The sequence below is a fragment of the Podarcis pityusensis genome (assembly GCF_964106645.2).
Source record: "Podarcis pityusensis genome assembly, chromosome: 6".
In the NCBI taxonomy this organism is placed as follows: Eukaryota; Metazoa; Chordata; class Lepidosauria; order Squamata; family Lacertidae; genus Podarcis; species Podarcis pityusensis.
The window spans coordinates 5,628,949-5,653,323 of record NC_138030.1 but is presented as its reverse complement, the minus strand read 5'-3'; the positions used below and the strand labels follow the sequence as shown (position 1 = coordinate 5,653,323).

At 46.5% G+C, this 24,375-nt stretch overlaps 1 protein-coding gene across 2 annotated transcripts in view; it reads right to left on the bottom strand.

Annotated features, from left to right (window-relative positions):
* The window catches only part of LOC308480028 (tripartite motif-containing protein 54-like), a 36,353-nt gene extending 12,583 nt beyond the window's left edge, over window positions 1-23,770 (bottom strand). For both annotated transcript variants that reach the window (XM_081011241.1, XM_081011242.1), the window contains exons 1-5: window positions 23,347-23,770; window positions 14,039-14,199; window positions 9,034-9,199; window positions 6,595-6,690; window positions 2,925-3,158 (exon numbers count right to left, since the gene is read on the bottom strand). In XM_081011241.1, coding sequence (XP_080867367.1) covers window positions 2,925-3,158; window positions 6,595-6,690; window positions 9,034-9,199; window positions 14,039-14,199; window positions 23,347-23,514 — 825 coding nt within the window. In that variant the 5' untranslated portion in view covers window positions 23,515-23,770. The remainder of the gene's footprint in view (window positions 1-2,924; window positions 3,159-6,594; window positions 6,691-9,033; window positions 9,200-14,038; window positions 14,200-23,346) is intronic.
* Window positions 23,771-24,375: the final 605 nt, after the last annotated feature.

Below are 24,375 nucleotides of genomic sequence, written 5' to 3'. Positions count from 1 at the left end.
CCCCTGCCCGTACGGGCCAGTCTTGACAGACTCTAGGGTTGTGCGCTCATCTCACTCTAGAGGCCGGGAGCCAGCGCTGTCCGCAGACACTTCCGGGTCACGTGGCCAGTGTGACGAAGCTGCTCCGGCGAACCGGCACCAGAGCAGCACACGGAAACGCCATTTATCTTCCCGCTAGAAAGTGGTACCTATTTATCTACTTGCACTTAATTGTGCTTTCGAACTGCTAGGTGGGCAGGAGCTGGGACCGAACGACGGGAGCTCACCCCGCCGCGGGGATTCGAACCGCCGACCATGCGATCGGCAAGTCCTAGGCGCTGAGGTTTTACCCACAGCGCCACCCGCGTCCCTTGTTTAGCTTATATATAAATCTAATCTAATTGTTTAGCTTATATATACCGTATTTTTTGCTCTATAAGACTCACTTTTTCCCTCCTAAAAAGTAAGGGGAAATGTGTTTGCGTCTTATGGAGCGAATGCAGGCTGCACAGCTATCCCAGAAGCCAGAACAGCAAGAGGGATTGCTGCTTTCACTGCGCAGCGATCCGTCTTGCTGTTCTGGCTTCTGAGATTCAGAGGTTTTTTTTTCTTGTTTTCATTCTCCAAAAACTAGGCGCGTCTTATGGTCAGGTGCATCTTATAGAACGAAAAATACGGTAAATCTGGCGCTGGACTGGACTCCTGTAACTACCTGCAGAAAAGCTCAGTTACAGAGCCAGGGTCCCATCCTTACCTTTGTAGCTATAGGCTCATACTGTTGCCTCACCCCCAAGTCATACCATTGCTCCATGTAGCTCTGTATTGTCTACATCAGGCAGAGGGGAGACCTGTGAGGCTCTCCCCCCCGCCCTCACAACAAACCCTCTCCAGCCTAGGGAGACTTGCTTTTCCCTTTGCAAAGGAAAACTAGGCTATCTATATTAATTGCTGCTGCTTTAGAAGCTGGTTGTGATTCCAGATCTAAGAAATGTTCTCAGATTCTTCCCCACACCCACACGCAACATCTTGTGAGTCACCCTGAGCTCCCTTCGGGAGGAAGGAGGGCAGGCTATGAAATCGGTGAAAGAAATCAATCCAGTGAAATAGGTAATCTCTGAGCCATTGGCTGTGCTGGCTGGCGTTGAAAGGAGTTGGGAATTGAAGAGCATTTGGACAAAGGGTGTGTTCTACCACTGCTCTATGGCTTTTCCCCAAGGTCTGAGCAAGATTTTAACTCGTCACCTAGGAACGGCTTCATTCCCCTCCATAGCTGTTTGCGCCTTGCTGCAAGGAGGGAACCCCAACAAATCATGCAAAACTTGCAAATATGGGCTTAGTTTGTGTAATGTGTACAGGTCCCCCAATTCAGCTTCCTTGGGCTACTTAAATACAATGTTAGGTAAAGGTAAAGGGACCCCTGACCATTAGGTCCAGTCGTGGCCGACTCTGGGGTTGCGGCGCTCATCTCGCTTTATTGGCCGAGGGAGCCGGCGTACAGCTTCCAGGTCATGTGGCCAGCATGACTAAGCCGCTTCTGGCGAAGCAGAGCAGCGCACAGAAACGCCGTTTACCTTCCCACAGGAGTGGTACCTATTTATCTACTTGCACTTTGACGTGCTTTCGAACTGCTAGGTTGGCAGGAGCAGGGACCGAGCAACGGGAGCTCACCCTGTCGCGAGGATTCGAACTGCCGACCTTCTGATCGGCAAGTCCTAGGCTCTGTGGTTTAACCCACAGCACCACCCGCGTCCCAAATACAATGTCAGGGTTTCTTTAAATCAGGTTCATTGCACTTGCAGAAGGAAAACTGCTCCAGCAGCCAAATCTGGGGCAATACTGATGAGCTGTTCCCATTGCCTTGGGTTTCACAGGTCCATCTCAGAACTTATTAGAATCTTAATACTGGAATGGATCCAAAAGTCCAGATACACCCGGCAACATGGAAATGCCATCCACATTAACAAAACGTCTCCTAAATTTCCCCTGTCTCAGACACTGGAGAGATGCTGCCAAGGAGTGTAGACAATACTGAACTGAATGGACCAATGTTCTGGCTCAATATAAGGCAGTTTCCTATGTTGCTAGGACATGTTTGAAGGCTTGCCTACCAAAAGGGAGACTCTTCCTGCACAGAGAAAACCAGTTTTTCAGGGAGATGGTTGCCTTACATCATGGCAAACTAAGGCCCGGGGGCCGGATCCGGACCAATCACCTTCTAAATCCAGCCTGCGGACAGTCTGGGAATCAGCATGTTTTTACATGAGTAGAATGTGTCCTTTGGTTAAAAATGCATCTCTGGGTTATTTGTGGGGTCTGCCTGGTGTTTTTACACAAGTAGAATGTGTGCTATTATTTAAAATGCATTTCTGGGTTTTTTGTGGGGCATAGGAATTCGTTCATTTTTTTTTCTCCAAAATATAGTCCGGCCCCCCACAAGGTCTGAGGGACAGTGGACCGGCCCCCTGCTGAAAAAGTTTGCTGACCCTTGTCCTAGGACCTGTTTGATTGCTTGCCTACAGAGAGAGAGAGAGAGAGAGAGAGAGAGAGAGAGAGAGAAGGAGGGAGGGAGGGAGGGAGGGAGGGAGGGACTCTTCCTGCACATAGAAACCCAGTTTTTCAGGGAAATCGTTACCTCCTTACATGCTACATTTCTTTCAACAGGGAGCTGTTTTTGTGGGAGAGCATTCAAACACTTGTAGTCAGAAGTGAAACATCCCAGGAAGACCTGACCCACTCCAAGGACTCAGCTGTACAGCTGTAAATGAAACGTTTCAAGTGTTTTTTAAGTGCAATATACAATGTGACACTAGATGGCGACGGTGAGCCTTATGGAAAATTTAAGAACATTTTCAGAACATTTTTTATATGTGTGTCGATTGCACCCGAGTCTACTGCCTTGTTTGTTGGATGGAGTGTGGAAGCAGAGTGGTTTTCGGTTACTTAACCTGCACAAATACAGCCATCTGCGGCTCCTCCATGGACTGCAAGGCTGTGTCCACCAGTTTGGAAGAAGAGTCAATATGGTCGCCACATGTTTTGCAGATGGATTTCAGGTGCTGGATCTTTTCCTCCTGCTCGTAGGTGATCCTCTGCAACATGATCTTCCGCCTCTCTTCCAAAATGGCGCACATGCGGTCAAACTTCTCGCACAGGGCCTGCTTCTGGGCTTTGCAGTTGTGCTGCTCAAAAAGGGGGGGGGTAGAAAGCTTAAACTGAAATTGGTCGCTTGGTACTAAAACGGTCCGTGTCAGACTTAACAAAAGGTGGTTTGTCGTTCTGAGAACAAGTTCACGTCTTCTGCACTCCCTCCCACCTCTTCCTATGGGCTTGAGATCCAAACCTCCCGCTCTCAGTTTTGAACTAACCACAGTTTCTGAGGATGTTATGGAAACTCTAGAGCAAGTATGTTCAAAGTTTGGACACCCCTGCTCCAGAGGATGTCCAGACTCAAGGAATGTTAATTTGTTCTAACGCCAGTTTGTTGGAACATAAAGGTAAAGGGTAAAGGGACCCCTGACCATTAGGTCCAGTCATGGCCGACTCTGGGGTTGCGGCGCTCATCTCGCTTTATTGGCTGAGGGAGCCGGCGTACAGCTTCCGGGTCATGTGGCCAGCATGACTAAGCCGCTTCTGGCGAACCAGAGCAGCGCACGGAAACACCGTTTACCTTCCTGCCGGAGCGGTACCTATTTATCTACTTGCACTTTGACGTGCTTTCGAACTGCTAGGTTGGCAGGAGCTGGGACCGAGCAACGGGAGCTCACCCCGTCGCGGGGATTTGAACCACCGACCTTCTGATCAGCAAGTCCTAGGCTCTGTGGTTTAACCCACAGCGCCACCTACGTCCCTTTGTTGGAACATACGTATAGGGAAAACATGGCTAGTTCAAAACTGAAACTTGTTTAGTTTATGCCCCTCGAGGAGGAGGAGGAGGAGCAGGAAGAGAAGCCTCATTCTCCTAACTGCAAGCCACGGTCTGTTGTTATGTTTGAACCTGAGGGCACAAAAAGGAATATCGATCAAAATTATCTGCCTCACTCAGGAACCACTGGAAACCTTGACAGTACAAACAGAAGGGAACTGACTGTTTTACCTCTGATGACTAAAAACTGGGCTATATATATTCGTATCCAACTCATTCAATCCATATGCAATGGAACTTCACCCCTTTCTCCTCTCCCTATGCACACCCCATTCCCTCACCAAGTCTACTCCAATATATAGATATATAAAAACATAAAGGTAAAGGACAGTTAAGTCCATTCAAAGGTGACTTTGGGGTGCAGCGCTCATCTCGCTTTCAGGCCAAGGGAGCTAGCGTTTGTCCATAGACAGCTTTCCAGGTCGTGTGGCCAGCAGGACTAAACCGCTGCTGGTGCGTGCAGAGTCTGGAGAAAATGAAAGACAAAGTGCGAGATTGGTTACATTACGCTCAGATTAAAGAAGTTTTTAAAAATGATAAGAAACTAGGGTTCCAGGTGGAGAAATCGAAATTAGAAACAGAATTGTTAGAACCAAAGATTAAGGTACTTTCAAGGATGTATAACTTGCTGTTGAAATGGAATACACAAGACGAAACGGTTAAATCGGCTATGATAAGGTGGGCACAGGACATTGGGCATAATATCATGTTTGAGGACTGGGAGAGGTTGTGGAGTAATGGATTGAAATTTACTGCATGTAACGCCCTGAAAGAAAATGTAATGAAAATGATTTATAGATGGTATATGACCCCAGTCAAACTTGCTAAAATTTACCACCTGTCTGATAATAAGTGTTGGAAATGCAAAGAGTGTGAGGGAACGTTCTTCCACCTCTGGTGGACTTGCCCTAAAGTGAAGGCGTTCTGGGAAATGATTTATAATGAACTGAAAAAGGTATTTAAATATACCTTCACTAAGAAACCAGAGGCTTTCCTTTTGGGTATTGTCGGCCAAGGGGTGGCAAAGAAGGACCAGACATTTTTTATGTATGCAACAACAGCAGCAAGGATACTTCTCGCAAAACATTGGAAAACTCAAGATCTACCCACACTGGAAGAATGGCAGATACAACTGATAGACTACATGGAACTGGCTGAAATGACCGGCAGAATCCGTGACCTGGGAGAAGAGAGGATTGAGGAGGACTGGAAGAAATTTAAGAACTATTTACAAAAGTATTGCAATTTGAGTGAATGTTAAATAAGATGCTAGATCAAAATAACTGAGCACCACTAAATTTAGAAGTTTTTAAGAAAATAAGTAAGACTGTGAAATTTAGCTTCTTTTGAGAATTATAAGATTAGGAAATATAGAAGGGATATAAGAATTTAAATAAGATGATAAATTGCTGACAAAATGTTTTAACGATGAAAATGGGAGCGGGAGATGTGAGGAAGTCCAAAGAAAATGTGAAAATATGTTAAGATCAATGTTACATTGTTTATCATGTTTATTTTTATTGTAAAATTTAATAAATTGCTTTAAAAAAAAAAAAATAAATAAACCGCTGCTGGTGCGACAAGACACCGTGACGGAAATCAGAGCGCATGGAAACGCCGTTTACCTTCCCGCTGCAGCGGCACCTACTGGCGTGCTTTCAAACTGCCAGGTTGGCAGGACCTGGGACAGAGCAATGGGAGCTCACCCCATTGCGGGGATTCGAACCGCCGATCTTCTGATCAGCAAGCCCAAGAGGCTCAGTGGTTTAGAGCACAGCGCCACCCGTGTCCCACCTAGAGATATATACACGTGTATACAGTCATACACATACACAGGGGAAAAATCAAAATTGCTTATGAATTGGGTAAAGGCTGAGGTCAACCTATCTAATAAATGTTTATACTGTTAATTTGGCTCCACAGCTTCTCTAAGGCAAAAAAAAAACCTATAATGAGGGCAATATTTTTTACCTTTATCACATTTTAGCAAATTAACAATATTTATTCATCTCCTCTCCAAAACTGACTTTAAAAAAAAACCAAACTCCCTGCAGAAATAGGTGAGATACTTTTAAAACGATGACAGATTTCCTCCAGGAAAAAAGCTTGTTGTTCTTTGCTTTTTTTCATACATAAAAAATCCATTAGCACCAGCAATTGTTTTTGTTTTTTTTTAAAGTATATGAATCTCACCCACCTTCTCCCCCGAATCTATTCTGCTTAATTTCCCTGGTTTTTGACAGAAAGGCATTTACCTACAGTCAGTTGAGAAGGTGATATGAGGGAGGGGAAATTGCAAAGCTAACTCCCCCTCCCCACAGTATTTAATGACATAGATCTTAACGCAATGCAACCATCTCAGCAAAAGTTCTTAAATGGTGAGTCCTTATCTGAACACCCAGTTTGTGCACTTCCATCAGACAAATCCTCTGGCTTAGTTGTCAGGGAAACTTTTTACCAAAGTCTTAGAGCAAATTAACAAAACAAAACAAAATCGTTCATCTCCACTGAAATTGACTTTTTAAAAAATACCATACCACCCCTGATCTCAACAATCATTCTGATGTGGTGAGCACTGTGACATAGACACCAAAGGAAATGTCACTGGTCCTTTGAACACTGTGACCTGACACAGATAAGTGGAGAGATTGCGAAAATAAAAAAGAACGAAATGTTGAGGAGTCACGTCCTACCTCGACGTTCCTGCAGGAGCCTTGCAAATCCCCAACGTAGGCTTGGATCCTGTCGTTCGCAGCCACAAGGGCACCAATCCCACCAGTCAGCTCTGCCTGGAAGGGAGAGGACCGAAATTAGACTGATTTGCCAATGACACTGCTCAGCAGGGCCGTCTTGCCCATAGGCACTAGGGGTGCGGGGCACCCGGGCGCCGGGCTCTCAGGGCACCAGGGCGAGAGTCCGGGGCCTGAGAGTTGAGTCCGGGGAAGAGCACACCCATCAGTCGAAGCGCCATGGCAGGCTCTTCTGCTGCGGGCGGCTCTGCACCGTGAGTTCGGGGGCAACCGAGCCAGCAAGACACTGAGGTGGCCAGCCGGTTCTGCCCTCCTGCGTGCTTGGGACTGGGCAACCAGGGGGAGCACACCAGGCAGATCTTTGCACCCCAGCGCCGCATATGCTTAAGACAGCCCTGCTGCTCAGTCTGCTCCCCTAATGCTCCCGGAAGCAGGCAGTGTTTCAGACGGCCACATCCAACCCAAACGAGTCCATTTCAAAGTGAGATACAGAAGGGATCCTCCTTATGAGCACAGGATCACTCTCCATGCCTTGCACTTCAGGCCACCCAAAACACAAAATGCTGCAGAGCCAGCAACACGCAAAGGAGAAGGAAATGGCTTCAAGGAGACACTCTTCGTTCATGCAGACCCCAAAGGCATTTGGTTGTTGATTGGCCGCACCATCCAATAACCAAATTTCTCAGGGCGGTTTGCGATGTCACCTGTGCTGTAAGATCCAGCAGGTCCCACTTGGTGGGAGGTCTTTGTGCATCACAAGAGCCCTGCGCCTGGATCAGACCAATGGTCCACCCTGTCCAACATCCTGTTCTCAACTTGCCCAGCCAGATGCCGCATAGGCAAGCCCACAAGCAGGAACCAAGTGTAGCATCCCTCTCCCCACCTCCAATTCCAGAGAGTGGGTGTGATGGCCTGGGGCTTGGACTCGGAGTCAGAACCAGAGGAGACTCTGGAGTTGCGGCGCTCATCTTGCTTTACAGCCTGAGGGAGCAGGCGTTTGTCTGCAGACAGTTTTTCCGGGTCATGTGCCAGCATGACTAAGCCGCTTCTGGCACAACGGAGCACCGAAACCAGAGCAGCACATGGAAACGCCGTTTACCTTCCCGCCGGAGCGGTACCTATTTATCTACTTGCACTTTGACGTGCTTCTGAACTGCTAGGTTAGCAGGAGCAGGGACCGAGCAACAGGAGCTCACCCTGTCGTGGGGATTTGAACCACCGACCTTCTGATCAGCAAGCCCAAGAGGCTCACTGGTTTAGACCACAGCGCCACCCGCATCCCATACATACATACATACATACATACATACATAATCCATCAATTTGTTTTTCTCAAATAAAACATTGCTCCTTCTTAGTGTTCTGAAACTACGTAGGAAGAAGGGAAAGCACTTTACAATAGCCCTCTCCTCCTGAACGGAGGAGGAAATGGAGAGGAAGGAAGGAGCTCTGATGAGCTGGAAGAATGGGACAGTTTGGGGAGGTGTTGGGGGTCTGATAAAATGAGGCATGTGTGCCCCCCTCCCCAGGGTACAGGATGCCACACCTGTGCCCTAGTAGCAGGGCTGGATTTAGGTTTGATGAGGCTCTAAGCTACTGAAGGTAATGGGGCCCTTTATATGTCCAGCTGCCCTTCGTCAACAACAAATGGTCGCTGTTTTTGTGTGTTGAATATATGCTATATGGTAATTTACGAACCTAATAGGTATCTCACGCCATTTGCACATAACAAAATACGTATTCTATCAAAGTAATTGTTGAACTGAAATACAATTAAGAAGTATATTAATAGTGAAATGCAGTAAAGAAGAAGTACATTAATAGTGAAATAATTATTAAGCTCTAACTTAAAATGATTTTTATGCATAACAAACTATGGTAAATAATGCAAACAGGCTGGCATTTGTCAATAACAAAAGTTCCTTCGGAAACACAATTTACAAAGACTCGTAATCTAGTCTCTAGAAACTTGCTATAACATGAAATATGATGCAAACCACTAATAATGATAAATAGCAGAATGTAGGCACCCTATATATAGAAATGAGCAAACCAGTGATCTTTTAGGGAGCAGGCTAGCAGGCGGGGCCCATCACTTACACCATAGGAGCCTACGCAACACAAAACACTGTTGCTGTATGTAGGTTTTATTTTATTTGTTTTTTTATCTTATATTTTGGAAATGTACATCCAGCTTTTTTCCTTTTAATTGTTTTTGGGGCCCCCAAAAAAGTGGAGCCCTAAGCTATAGTTTGTTCAGCTTATACGTAAATCCAGCACTGCCTAGTGGTGTCTCCAGCTAAAGGACAGGTCCTTCTGCCAACGTCACGGAACAGAAATGGAAACAGTGGAGGCACCCTGGGAAATCTGAGAGAAGCCAACCTTTTGTTGCATGTAGATGTCAGAGAGAGGCGCCACTTCGCAATCCTTGTGCTCCCCGAAGACCTTGCAGAGGGAGCAGGTGGGGACCCCGCAGGTCACGCAATAGATGTTGATCCTTTCTTCTTCATGCTCTTCGCAAATCGGGTGCTCGGTTTTTAAAGGGGGTCTTGGGGGGAAACAAGAGAGGGAAATGAGCTTATAAGGTAAGGAGAGACAGAGACAAGAAACATAAGCCAAGGAAAATAGCCACCAGTCAGGAGAGACGATACAGAGTTGCACGCTAAACATTTAAAGTACACTCCCCAGCAAGGAATCCCAGGAACTGCAGTTTGCTAAGGGCGCTGGGATTTGTAGCTTTGTGAGGAGGAAACCACAGTTCTCGTGATTCTTTTTTTTGGGGGGGGGGGTGCTTTCAATTGAGGTTGAATCCTGACAAGACAGAAGTGCTGTTCTTGGGGGATGGGGGCAGGCGGGGGTGGAGGACTCCCTGGTCCTGAATGGGGTAACTGTGCCCCTGAAGGACCAGGTGCGCAGCCTGGGAGTCATTTTGGACTCACAGATGTCCATGGAGGTGCAGGTTAATTCTGTATCCAGGGCAGCTGTCTACCAGCTCCATCTGGTCCGCAGGGTGAGACCCTACCTGCCTGCGGACTGTCTCACCAGAGTCGTGCATGCTCTAGTTACCGGTATCTCCCACTTGGACTACTGCAATGCGCTCTACGTGGGGCTACCTTTGAAGGTGACCCGGAAACTGCAATTAATCCAGAATGCAGCAGCTAGACTGGTGACTGGGAGCGGCCGCCAAGACCATATAACACCGGTCTTGAAAGACCTACACTGGCTCCCAGTACGTTTCTGAGCACAATTCAAAGTGTTGGTGCTGACCTTTAAAGCCCTAAACAGCCTCGGTCCAGTATACCTGAAGAAGCGTCTCCACCCCCATCGTTCTGCCCAGACACTGAGGTCCAGCACCAAGGGCCTTCTGGTGGTTCCCTCGCTGCGAAAAGTGAGGTTACAGTGAACCAGGAAGAGGGCCTTCTTGGTGGTGGCGCCTGCCCTGTGGAACGCCCTCCCAGCAGATGTCCCTGTTTAGGGAAGTTTTTAATGTCTGATGCTGTATTGTTTTTAATATTCAGTTGGAAGTAGCCCAAAGTGGCTGGGGAAACCCAGCCAGATGGGCGGGGTATAATTTATTATTATTATTATTAATAATAATAATAATAATAATAATAATAATAATACAATTGTGGCTACAGTGGAAAACAGACCTGGACGCTTCGGCTAGTTAGCATTTATAAAGGCGAACCGTTTTTAGAGTCTCGGGAGCTCTAGTTATAATGGGGAAAGGGCTTAAGCCAAGGTAGTCAACACGGTGCCCACCTGATATTGGACTCCAACACCCATCCTCCTGGGCAAGACACCTGGGGATGATGGGAGCTGGAGTTCAAACTCACCTGGAAGTCACCCCACTGGCTATTCCTGGCTATCACCATTTTGCTTCCATCACAACCTGTTCTTTCCATTTCAGTTTGGGTGGGGCTCAATTTATGCCCCCTGTTAGAATTCCTGCTCCATGATTGGAGTCATGGGATTGTTGTCTATCTCATGACGGTGTATGTTTTGACTCCACAGAGTGGGAAGTGACGGAGACAGGATGTTTGTGTTACCGTATTCCGTGAAGTGGGACTATTGTCCTTTGTTCTTTTTCTCTTTGCTGCCTGATGCTAGAGAGAGAGGGAGCCATGTTGCAGTGCTCTGTGTGTGTTTATATGTAAATAAAGCAAGGCAAAGGGACTCCTGACCATTAGGTCCAGTCGCGGACGACTCTGGGGTTGCGGCGCTCATCTCACTTTACTGGCCGAGGGAGCCGGCGTACAGCTTCCGGGTCATGTGGCCAGCATGACTAAGCCGCTTCTGGTGAACCAGAGCAGCGCACGGAAACACCGTTCACCTTCCCGCCAGAGCGGTACCTATTTATCTACTTGCACTTTGATGTGCTAGGTTGGCAGGAGCAGGGACTGAGCAACGGGAGCTCACCCCGTTGCGGGGATTCGAACCGCCGACCTTCTGATCGGCAAGCCCTAGGCTCTGTGGTTTAACCCACAGCACCACCCACGTCCCAGTAAATAAAGTAGATTAGCCAAAATGCTGAGTTGCTGAGGTCTGTCATGCAAGTTGTACAAACTCTGTGGATCCCTAAGTGTGCCGGTGTCAGTTGGCATCAGTCGCTGTGATGTTCGGGCTGAAGAAAGCTTATGAAGTTCCCGAACGATCGACCAGGAGCGAGAGAACATGCCAGTCGGGCATGTGTCTCTGCCAGGGTCCTACTCGAGTGTAAATTGAACTCTTTCCATTTCAGTTTGGGTGGGGGGTGGGGCTCAATTTCTGCCCCCTTCAACACCCTCAGTCTCCTTTCTGGGTGGCTGGAGATTCGGAACCAGCAAAAATGAAAGGATCTCTTATTCAAATGGCAGGAAACTGACTGCTCTCAACTGCGGTGGCTTTAAAGGGGATTTAAAAGCCCTCTTTGTGGCTACTAGTCTCACCACAGCTATATGCTCTCTGTCCATGGTCAGAGGCAGCATGCCTCTGAATTACCAGTTGCTGGGCCAGCAGCAAAAGTGGCCCATTGCCCTCCTATCTTGCTTGTGGATTTCCCATTGGGCTGTCTGGTTGTCCACTGTGAGCAACAAACGATGCTCCATCTGATAGGCCTTTGGTCTCATCCTGCTACAAGGCTGCCCTTGGTCACCTGGGCATCCTTTTACTTCCCTCCTATAGCAAAATTCACCAGCTACGTGAAGGGAGGGGGAGAGGGGTCTGAAATGTTGATTAAAATCTCTTTTTCTGTGGCATACAGAGACCTCTAGTGGCCAGCTGAAACATTTCACGACCCTGATCTTTTTTTAAAAAAAACATTATGCAGGAGTTTAAAATGTATGCAGGATTTGAAGAATAGCAGCAAATGAGAATCATTTATAATTAACGTATATAATGGGTAAAATTTAAGTAATATAGCAGCTTTATAAGGAAATAACAGCATGGGAAGGTGGATGGGAAGTCAACGGATAATAAGTGCCGGGTGGTTGAAAGAGCTGGATGTGTTTAGTTTGGGTAAGAGAAGACTGAGGGGTGATATGAGAACCATCTTCAAATATCTCTTTTTTATTTTTTTATTTTCCCCATTTATGTATGTATTTATTTATTTATTTATTTATTTATTTATTTATTTATTTTTAATGTTGCAATACATATATGAAATCTTTAAATAATGATACATATATACATTATATTCGTAAATTCACATTTTCACATTTCATTATGTACCAACATTTATCCATTTCTTATTTCTTGCCCTGTGTCTTCCTTCTTATTATTTTGCAACTTTATTATTGAGATTGTAATTTTGTACCTTAATAATTAGACATTCAGTCTTATATATCTGCTTAGCTTAACTTTGTGAAATCAGTCTATTACATATCAATAAATTCTTGCTGGAGCATCTTTTGGTCATGTATTCCTCTACACTTTTCCATTCCTGTTTGAGATTTTGATTAGATTGCATTCTAACTGTTGCCGTCATTTTTGCCAATTCAATCATTTCAAAAAAATTATGTTGCCGCCTTCAAATATCTCAAAGGCTGTCTCTGCTGCTCAAACTGATGGGTTCTGTCAGGGAACTGCCATCGGAAGGAAGGGAGGTGGAAGGGCTCACACAGGTTGGGAGAGACTCAGCAGCTGAAGAGGGAACCAGTAGGGGGAGAAGAGCTGAGCTGAGGGAAAGTGAGCAGGAGGGATGGCTCCGAGACACTTCCAGCGAAAACAGTGGGGAGGTTTCAGGACCTCCTGTAGGGACACCCACTCCTCGCCGGAAACTGTCACGCAGAGAGTCCAGAAGACGTGTTTCCGTTAAGGAGCTTTTATGTTGGAAGCGATTCCGAAAGCAACCACTGTCGGAATCTGCAAGCGACTGACAGAGCCATGTTTAAGGGGCTCCGTTACAGACAGAGGTTTGCAAACTTGACCAAACTCTGAGGGACTTGGATTTTACGCACAAGCAGCTCTTCGTCCCATCACAGGTTCAAATTACAAAATAGGCGACTCCGATGAAACATTAGCAAGAACTTTCCAATGGTAAGAGGTGTTCGACAGTGGAACAAACTGACTCGGAAGGTTGTGAACTGTCCTTCCTTGGGGGGTTTTAAACAGAGGATGGATAGCCATCCATCATGAATGCTTTAGTTGAGATTCCTGCGTTGCAGGGGGTAGGACTAAAAGATCCTTTCCAAACCTTACAATTATATGAATCTATGAAATATCGGGGGGGGGGGGGAATGAAACATTTGCCCACTATATATAGTTAAATTTTCTGTTTTACAATTTAAAACACTCATTTTAAATCCTTAACATATCAATGATTTCCCTTCTTCTCTTTCCATGGTTCATTTTACATACCCTAAATTCCTGCATATTTTATAAAACCCATACCAATCAGCATCCCATTGTTACATCCATCAAAACTTGTTTATACTTGTTTAATTTATCTTCATTCTGCCAACGTTTTCAGCAGTACACAATTATTTCCCATACATTCAATAAACCTTTTCCAATCTTCTCTAAACGTATGTTCTTCTTGTTCTCTTATTCTATATGTTAAGTCTGCGAGTTGTGCATATTTTGTCAACTTAAGTTGCTATTCTTCTTTTGTTGGGACTTCACTCTTTTTCCATTTTTGGGCTAATGAAACATGGACCGCAGTTGCAGCATACATAAATAATCGTTTTTGACACCTGGGAATTTCAGTTTAAATTATCCCCAACAGAAAAGACTCTTGGTTTTTTTTGGTAAAGTACTTTTAAACACTTTTTTCAATTCATTATAGATCATTTCCCAATACTCTTTTATCCTTTTACAAGTCCACATTTGCCCACATTTTGGGGTATGCAAGACGCACCCACCCACACGCACCCACAAACATACACAATGACTGTTGGGTCTCACATACCTCTCTGGTCCCCGGGCTGATGCTTGCTTATAAATATCAATGATGTTTTCAACCAGAAGGTTCCTTTGCAGTCCGTAGATGCCATGTCTGTCGAGGACCACTTCATGGCGGCAAGACGGGCAGCGAAACCTCCCCGCAGAGCCCAAAGTCGTTCCTCGAGACTGAAACACACAGAAGAGATGTTTTGGAGGCAGGGACACCTCCCAAACCAGTGTGTGTGTGTGTGTGTGTGTGTGTGTGTGTGTGTGTGTGTGTATTATTGCAGGATGATGGGCGCTTACCTAGCGCACATCAGAGAATGTGGTGTCTTTATGATATTTGGTTTAAGGTAAAGAGACCCCTGACCATTAGGTCCAGTTGTGAATGACTCTGGGGTTGCGGCGCTCATCTCGCTTTATTGGCCGAGGGAGCCGGCATACAGCTTCCGGGTCATGTGGCCAGCATGACTAAGCCGCTTCTGGTGAACCAGAGCAGCGCACGGAAACGCTGTTTCCCTTCCCGCCGGAGCGGTACCTATTTATCTACTTGCACTTTGACGTGCTTTCGAACTGCTAGGTTGGCAGGAGCAGGGACCGAGCAACGGGAGCTCACCCCGTCGCGGAGATTCGAACCTCTGTTGTTTAACCCACAGCGCCACCCACGTCCCTCTTGCACAGGATATTATGCCCTAAATGGGGAGGTGCCTCCAAACCCTCTGCAATGGACAGTAGTGTTCTCGTACTGAGATGCCAGCGCCCCAGCCCTGCTGATACACAATGGAGAGATGGACCAGGAACCCAATGCACCACCTCTCTGTTCTACACAGGGATTGCCAGCTCAGAAGTGGCCCTTATCCTCCTTCTGACCCTGCAGCTGTTGTGGGACTGGGTGCAAACATAGCGGGGTACTAATCCAAACTGTGCACGTGCAAATTCATCATCATTATCATTATTCCATTAAGAGGAAAGCATGAGGAAAAACCCAGTGGGGAAGTGCTTAGAGGTAATGATATTGAAAAGAATGATTGCTGACCTATGGTTATCACATTGCCTGGAATCAATCCAGGGAACTTGGAAAGCAGCCGAGTTTAAACAATTCTGCTGTCAGCATAAAAAATGCTTTGCCTTTAAGGCTTCAACTAAATGGCTTGCTTATGAAGCACAGAATTGTAGGGTTGGAAAGGGATCGTAAGAATGATCTAGTCCAACCCTTACAACATGCTGCGCTGAGGGTACATTTCAGGGGGAGATGATGATGATGATGATTATTATTATTATACCCCGCCCATCTGGCTGGGTTTCCCCAGCCACTCTGGGCGGCTTCCAACACAATATTAAAATACAGTAATGCATCAAACATTAAAAGCTTCCCTAAACAGGCTGGCTTCAGATGTCTTCTAAAAGTCAGATAGTTGTTTATTTCCTTGACATCTGATGGGAGGGCATTCCACAGGGCGGGTGCCGCTACCAAGTGCCTGGTTCCCTGTAACTTGGCTTCTCGCAGGGAGGAAACCGCCAGAAGGCCCTCAGCACTGGACCTCAGTGTCCGGGCAGAACGATGGAGGTGGAGACGCTCCTTCAGGTATATTAGACCGAGGCCATTTAGGGCTTTAAAGGTCAGCACCAACACTATGAATTGTGCTCGGAAACGTACTGGGAGCCAATGTAGGTCTTGTAAGATCGGTGTTATGTGGTCTCAACGGCCGCTCCCAGTCACCAGTCTGGCTGCCGCATTCTGGATTAGTTGTTACCTTCAAAGGTAGCCCCACGTAGAGCGCATTGCAGTAATCCAAGCGGGAGATAACCAGAGCATGCACCACTCTGGTGAGACAGTCTGCTGGCAGATAGGGTCTCATCCTGCGTACCAGATGGAGCTGATAAACAGCTGCCCTGGACACAGAATTAACCTGCACCTCCATGGACAGCTGTGAGTCCAAAATGACTCCCAGGCTGCGCACCTGGTCCTTCAGGGGCACAGTTACACCATTCAGGACCAGATCAGGCTTTTCCAACACTTCAGAAAGCCCAAGAGGCTTGGTGGTTTAGACCACAGCACTACCCATGTTCCTGACAATGGAGCCTTTGGATCCATTGGGTGGAGAACAGAAAGTGTCTCTCTGTGTAGAAACTAGCCTACTGTACAAGGTAAAATGTATCTTGCTCTGCTCACTTTGGCTTTGACCCCGCTCAAAGCATCTGGCATGTGCCCACCCCCAAAAAACTTGCCTAAAAGGGAATGCAACCCCCAGGCTGAAGAAGGTCCCCCACCCCTGATCTAGGCCAGTGTTCTCTACTCTGGCTCGCAGTAACTATTTGGGGTATCCATTCGGTTCCTAAGGTGGGTGGTGGGCTTACAGGGGGCTGCCTCTAGAGGTATAAATGACCATCAGTCTTTGAAAATCTGGTATCGAGTCCATCCACTTTGTTGTATTAATTTGGCCAAATAGCTATAACGGGATTTTGAACGAATGTGCAATTCATCATTATTGCTTTTGAATGTTATTGTGCTGTTACCTCCCTTAGTTGGTTGTGCGAACCGCTATTCTGAATAACGCTTTTTATAGGGTAGGGCCACCGGCGCTGGGGACGAGTTTGTGGAAATAAGGGGGCAGTGGGTCTCCAAAATTTGGGAACCCACTGGGCTAGGGTCTCGGGCATCTTTTCCTCGCCATCTGATCCTTTTAACAAGAGATGTCCTAAGTTGGACCTGGGATGGTCCGCTTGCAAAGTGCCTACTCTGCAGAACTGAGCTGCGATCCCTCCCCAGAGAGCAATTAGCTATTAGCCGAAGCAATTAGCATTTCTCCTCTGCCTGCAGGTGTTTAACACTGTTGCTGTGTGCATTGTTGTTATTTGTTAGCTGGCTCCTTGAGTTCTTCTTACACTGCTTTAGGTGTGTGTCATGCTATTTGCTCTGTGATTTCTGTGGCACTGGTATGATTATAATAATTAATCATTTTAGGTGAGGTTTTCGTTGGCCTCCGCTGGAGGGGGAAAGCAGGTTAGAAATCTTAGCATCGGTCAACGAAAACAAACTCTTGAGCTTGAAGGCGTGGCTCTATCTACTGCGGCTTTCTCCAAGCCAGAAGCATCCTGATATCTTGGACTACAACTCCCATCAGCCCATGCTGGCTGGGGCAGATGGGAGATGTAGTCCTGCACATCTAGATGGCCCCAGGTTGGCAAAGACTAGTTTTTGTTGTTGTTGTTTAGTCATTTAGTTGTATCCAACTCTTTGTGACCCCATGGACCAGAGCACGCCAGGCACTCCTGTCTTCTACTGCCTCCCACAGTTTGGTCAAACTCATGCTGGTAGCTTCGAGAATCCCACCATCTCGTCCTCTGTCGCCCCCTTCTCCTTGTGCCCTCCATCTTTCCCCACATCAGGGTCTTTTCCAGGGAGTCTTCTCTTCTCATGAGGTGGCCAAAGTATTGGAGCCTCAGCTTCAGGATCTGTCCTTCCAATGAGCACTCAGGGCTGATTTCCTCTAGAATGGATAGGTTTGATCTTCTTGCAGTCCATGGGACTCTCAAGACTAGTTTACTGTGAAGCATTTGGGTGAGAAGATGCCAAATCCTGACATTTCCCCCAAGACATTTGTTTGCTTTGCAGTGCTTAGATTCCTTCCTCAGGCTACGTCCAGACAGATTTGGATAACTAGGGGATTGCGACTGTTCTAATTTCCAGCTCCTTCCGTTCTCCTGAGAGATGCCCGACACCTGCCTTCACACGATTAAATGTCTTGCGTTTTGCTCTTGGCTTCTGGCCTTTGGTTTCTTGTAAAAATATCACCAGTCCTTCTTGAGCAGCCCACGTAACTTGCCTGCTTCCTGGCAGCCTCTCTGGAGGTTTCTGCGATGACTTTCATTCTGAGCCGAAGTTGTGATGTATTTCAATAGCTGTGTTTTTGAAGACTCACTGGGACAATTTAGTCACCTTTTATGAAGCTCAACATGGCCTCAGTCAGAATAAAGGCAACGCTGAATAACATAATAATAATAATAATAATAATAATAATAATAATAATAATATAATAATAATAATAATAATAATAATAATAATAATAATAATAATAGTACCCCACCCATCTGGTTGGGTTTCCCCAGCCACTCTGGGGAGCTTCTAACAAAGATAAAAAAAATATTAAAATGTCACACATTAATAAGGGAGGCTTATAATTTAGATAAAAAGATTGGTTTCCAGGAGGAAAAATCAAAATTGGAAACAGAATTGTTAGACCCTAAAACCAAGAATTTATCAAGAATGTATAACTTGCTGTTGAAATGGAATACACAGGATGAAACGGTTAAGTCTGTTATGATTAAATGGGCACAAGATTTTGGACATAAAAATATATTATATTTTTTCACCTTTGGTGGACATGCCCAAGGATTAAGGCTTTCTGGGAAATGATATATAATGAACTGAAAAAGGTATTTAAGTATACCTTTCTGAAGAAACCAGAGGCCTTTCTTCTGGGCATGGTCGGCCAATTGGTGCGAAGGGAGGATAGAACTTTCTTTATGTATGCTACAACAGCAGCAAGAATACTCATCGGGAAGTACTGGAAGACACAAGAACTGCCCACCCGAGAAGAATGGCAGATGAAAGTGATGGACTATATGGAAGTGGCTGAGATGACTGGCAGAATTCGAGACCAGGGAGAAGGGTCGATGGAAGAAGACTGGAAAAAATTCAGAATATATCTTCAAAAGTATTCCAATATAAAAGAATGTTAGAAGGAGGTTGGAAAAAGAAATATTAGGGCGTTTTGGTAGATATGATATAATGGTCTAAGCAAAAATGAGTTGATGAATTGGATGAAATAGAGGAGGTTTAATTATAGCATTTCAATTTTAAAATACGTAAATGAAAATAAGATTAGAGGGATTTGCTGGAAATACGATCTGAACAAGAATACAAAATTGGGAGGTGTGAGGAGGTCACTGGAAATAAGTAAAGGGAAAAGGATATGTAAAGGTTTAATCTGTTTTTGTTCTATTATTAACTTAATACATTTTTATATTTTTTGTTAAGTTTTCTTTTTTATTCTATCTCATTGTTCTTTTTACTTGTTTATTTTTTGCGCTGTTACTCTGTATGGTTTTTCTTTGTTTCTGTGATTCTAAATTTGGAATAAATATTATTTTTTAAAAAAAATAAAATGTCACACATTAAAAATTTCCCTGAACAGGGCTGCCTTCAGATGTCTTCTAAATGTCAGGTAGTTGTTTATCTCTTTGACATCTGGTGGGAGGGCGTTCCACAGGGCGGGTGCCACCACCAAGAAGGCCCTCTGCCTGGTTCCCTGTAACTCGGCTTCTTGCAGCGAGGGAACCGCCAGAAGGCCCTCAGCACTGGACCTCAGTGTCGGATGGAGGTGGAGATGCTTCTTCAGGTATACTGGGCCGAGGCCGTTTAGGGCTTTAAAGGTCAACACCAACACTTTGAATTGTGCTCAGAAACATACTGGGAGCCAATGTAGTGGCTTATTATTGTTCCAGAATGATTAGAGATGAATTTAAGGATCGGTCCAAATACAAAAATGTAAATTTGGTCCCTTGTAAACTCCAGCTCATTTATCTTTCACTTTCTCAACCCTCCCCATTGCCTGAGAGGGACATCATGCCTGAATTACCTGAAAATTTTAAAACTGCAATTGACAACATATATATAGTTATGAGTTTTTTTGTGGGGGAAGTGGGCTGTATGCTGGGACCCTTCTAACCCCTGGATCCAGCAAGTGTTAAAATAGAAGCAAGGATTCAAATTCCTGGTGAGGTGATACTTAGTGAATGGGCCATTAAGGAAACAAAGGTAGTGGATCTGTGCCAGATGGGAAATGGGTAGGCACCCCTCCCTCAAATGGCTGGTAGTTAGACAGACACAGGCCAGAGTGGAGTGATGCCAGCTAGATGCTAGGAGTGGAAAACCAGCAGGCTGAGAAGCTAGAGAGATATCTCTGCCTGATTTCTGTTTGAAGAAGAAGAGTAGAAGAAGAGTTTGGATTTGATATGCCGCTTTATTATTACCCGAAGGAGTCTCAAAGCGGCTAACATTCTCCTTTCCCTTCCTCCCCCACAACAAACACTCTGTGAGGTGAGTGGGGCTGAGAGACTTCAGAAAAGTGTGATTTGCCCAAGGTCACCCAGCAGCTGCATGTGGAGGAGCAAGGAAGTGAACCCAGTTCCCCAGATTACAAGTCTACTGCTCTTAACCACTACACCACACTGGCTCTCTTGAATATAGTCGTACCTTGGTTCTCGAACGAAATCCGTTCCGGAAGTCCGTTCGACTTCCAAAAACGTTTGGAAACCAAGGCGCGGCTTCCGATTGGCTGCAGGAGCTTCCTGCACTCAATCGGAAGCCGCATCAGCCGCGTCGGGCATTTGGCTTCCAAAAAATGTTTGCAAACCGGAACACTCACTGCCGGGTTTGCAGCGTTCAGGAGCCAAAACATTCAAGTCACAAGGCGTTTGAGAACCAAGGTACGACTGCACAAGGCTGCATCTATGGGGGAAAGCAACACCCTTTTTGGGGTGTTAATGCTGTGAACCCCTCCATCACAGGCTCAGGCTGTATATAGGTGGAAATAAACCAAATAATAATAATAATAAACCTTTTGTTAAAGGGCAGTATATGAATAGAATAAATAAACAAATGTTTCGTGGGGCGAGGGGTTGGCACATGTTCATTGTGCCCTTCCAGATGGCAATAATGCAATAACTTTGGGGCAAGCATCACAGAACAAGTAGCAAAGCGGAATGATTTGTGGACAGTCCATTATAAGCGACATGTTGCCGAATGCACTCACAACCCTCCCATGCACTACACAAAAAATCCCCATCAGTAGGGAGGGGCCCACAGTGGAAGGCATAGGGTGGTAATCAATGCTAAGCACTCTCAGACCAACTGGAATGAATGAAGTACCGTATTTTTCTCTCTATAAGACGCACTTTTTCCCCTCCAAAAATTAAGGGGAAATGTGTGTGCGTCTTATGGGGCGAATGCAGGCTCCATGACTTCAGCGATAGCAACGCAAAGCCTCCGAAGCGCAGAGGGAGCGCTCCCGCCGCGCTCTGGAGGATTCGCGTTGCTTTCGCTGAAGCCTGGCGAGCGAGAGGGGTCGGTGCGCACCAACCCCTCTTGCTCTCCTGGCTTCGCTTCGCTGCAGAGGCGCTGTGCAGCTTTCCCTCTCTGCGCAGCGCCCCTTCAGTGAAGCGGGAGGAGAAATGGAAGGGGCTCCGTTTCTCCTGCCGCTTCGCTGAAGGGGCGCTGCACAGAGGGAGAGAATTTTTTTTTCTTGTTCTCTCCCTCTAAAACAAGGTGCGTCCTAGGGTCAGGTGCGTCCTATAGAGCGAAAAATACGGTAACTTAAATACACTCATTTCAGTGGCTCAGCTCTTGAGTACAATTTAGTTGGATGCAAGCCGCAGGTCCTTACACTTTGCAGCACTCTATAAAGTTCCAAGGGGGAAAGATTCCTTGGGAAATCCCCTTCTGATAAAAGAGCGGTTCTTATTTTTGATTTTGGGCCAGTTCAAACAATCAACGCGCTCTTTGCGACTACAGGGCCTGCGGCACTTGCACAGTGCTAGCACTGCATTACACCAGGGTGAAAACACACCTTAAGCAAATGTTTCTCGATTGGTCCCATGTGGTACGTATTTTATATCGGCAACTGAATTTTCTAGTGTTTTGCGCTGACATTTGGTTTTAAACAAATGACTGGATTCCAACAAGGAAATCACACACACTGGGTGGAGAATGGCAGCTGAAGTCGTCGTCATTTGTCTATCTCGAGAGACAATGGAGTGCACCTCTGGGGGTGAAGTCAAACTGCTGGAGAATCACAGCGCCTGCTGTGGCTGAATAGATTGGGAACTCGGTACCTGCTGCCTCCAGCATTGTTTTTGGGCCATTAGAAGCACCAAGGATACGTCGGGGGGGGCAAGCCTGGGCAGTGTGGCTGGAGGTCTTGCGTTGCCCAGATGACAAGACCACCCTCTCGGCCTCACTGATGGGGTCCAAAGGAAAGCAGAGCAAGACGTTTGGCACCAGCTTGGCTGAAGGAGGTGTACAAGGCGCCACCCAACAGTCTTAGGGACTCCACACCAAATTTGTGCAGGGTTTACTCTTTAGCCTTTTCTTCTCCCGAATATGTCCCACGAGGCAGCGGATACTGTGCTGAAGTACATTCAGTTTCATCAGCTGACCACCCGGTTCTAGAGCTATGGATAAGTATTTCTCCCTCTCTGCTTTTTGCAAGTTATTCCAGTCTATAAATAGCCATCCTTAGCCATCTTATAGCACAGGGGTGGGGAACCTCAGGGGTGGGGGCCAAATGCAGCCCTCCACGCCTCACTACCGTCTCCACCCCCATCGTTCTGCCCGGACACTGAGGTCCAGCTCCGAGGGCCTTCTGGCGGTTCCCTCATTGCGAGAAGCAAAGCTACAGGGAACCAGGCAGAGGGCCTTCTCGGTAGTGGCACCCGCCCTGTGGAACACCCTCCCACCAGATGTCAAGGCAATAAACAACTACCTAACAATTTAGAAGACACCTGGAGGCAGCCCTGTTCAGGGAAGTTTTTAATGTGTGACATTTTAATGTTTTTTAATCTTTGTTGGAAGCCACCCAGAGTAGCTGGGGAAACCCAGCCAGATGGGTGGGGTACAAATAAATTATTATTATTATTATTATTATTATTATTATTATTATTATTATTATTCCTGGGCCCCTGAGCTCTCCCTAGGCCACACCCCTTCTTCCACAGGCCACGCCCATTACTCCCAGGCCACACCCCTCAACCCTTTCACACCCTCGAGTGTTTTTGCCTGCTCTCAATGTGTCCTTGTCCTCCGATGTTACCTGTTACTTGTCTTGCTGTAGGATACAGAGGGATGTGCAGGTAAAAGTAACTAACAAAGGTAAAATTGGCATTATTTGTTCTGCCCACCTTTGCCCTCTGTGTCTGGCCTGTGCCCCCCCCCCCCGAGAAGGAAAAACAACCCTCAGTCTGCAAAAGCTTCCCCAGCCCTCTTGTAACCCCATAATTATTTTTTTAAAATCCAAACAGGGAGCCAGGAGTGCCCCCTCGCCACCATACAGGGGTCGCTTATAGCATGTGTCCGTCAGTCCACGCAGATTCACCAAGTGATCTTGCAAGACACAGGCCCTTCCCCAAAGCTCACGCCACCTGCAATGACGACGGGCATTTTGCTAGTGATTCCGTATCCCTGGTGCCACCTTCTCTCTTTGAACACTTATGCGCTTAGCCCTAAAATGAAAACCAAGCCAAGCTGCAAACCCAGGCATGTTCACGGCTCACCTGAAAGATGTCGTTGGCACATTTCCTGCACAGGTTGTGCTGGCAGGGCAGGATGACAACCGGCTTGGTAAACATCTCCAAACAGATGGGGCAAATCAGCTGCCTTTCCAGGCTATCCATGGTGGGGCAATCTCTAGGGCAGGAGTTGTAGTCCATGTGGGTCGACATGACAAGGGAAGAGGCAAGTGCCGATCTGGACGGGGCTCCCTGTGTGCCCTCGTGCCAGTCCTGGAGTGCGGCGGTGAGAAAGGGCAAGGGGAATAGCTCATGACTGCCAACGCCTCCATGTGGGAGGCAGCTGTTTGCTCTGATTTCCCCAAGGTCCGCAAAAGCTCAGCTCGAATGCTCCAGGAATGTGATGGTGGAGACTCTCATGCTCCTGCCGTCAGGGAACAGTTTGCCTTTTTATTCTGCCTCAGCATCCCTGCTCAGACACAGGCGTCGTGCATCGAAGATACTGTTACGTGCCACCCCAGTCTCCAAGCAGCGAGAGATTCCAGGGGTTTCAGCACTTGGTTTCCTTAGGAATGAAGGCCAGCAGAGACGGTGGCGTCTTTAGGATATGGAAAGCGTAATGCCGGTGGTCAACAAAAGAGGTTTAAAGTCTGTCTCAAGGCAAATCTTAAAAAATGTAGTATAAACACTGACAACTGGGAAACACTGGCCTGCGAGCGCTTCAGTTGGAGAACAGCCTTTACCAAAGGTGTCATGGGCTTTGGAGACACTCGAACTCAGGACGCAAGGGAGAAACGTGCTAAGAGGAAGGCACGCTTGGCAAATCCACAGCGTGATCAACTCCCGCCCGGAAACAAAAGTCCCCACTGTGGAAGGACGTGTGGATCCAGTATTGGCCTCCACAGTCACTTACGGACTCATTGTTAAAATCATGTTTATGGAAAACAATCTTACTCGGCTACGAGTGATCGCCAAAGAAGAAGAAGGATATATGGTTTCATTTAAACTTTTAATTGTAATCTGCTTGGGGGCAGGAACCTGCCTTGTGAGCATTTTCCTGTGTAAAGCACCATC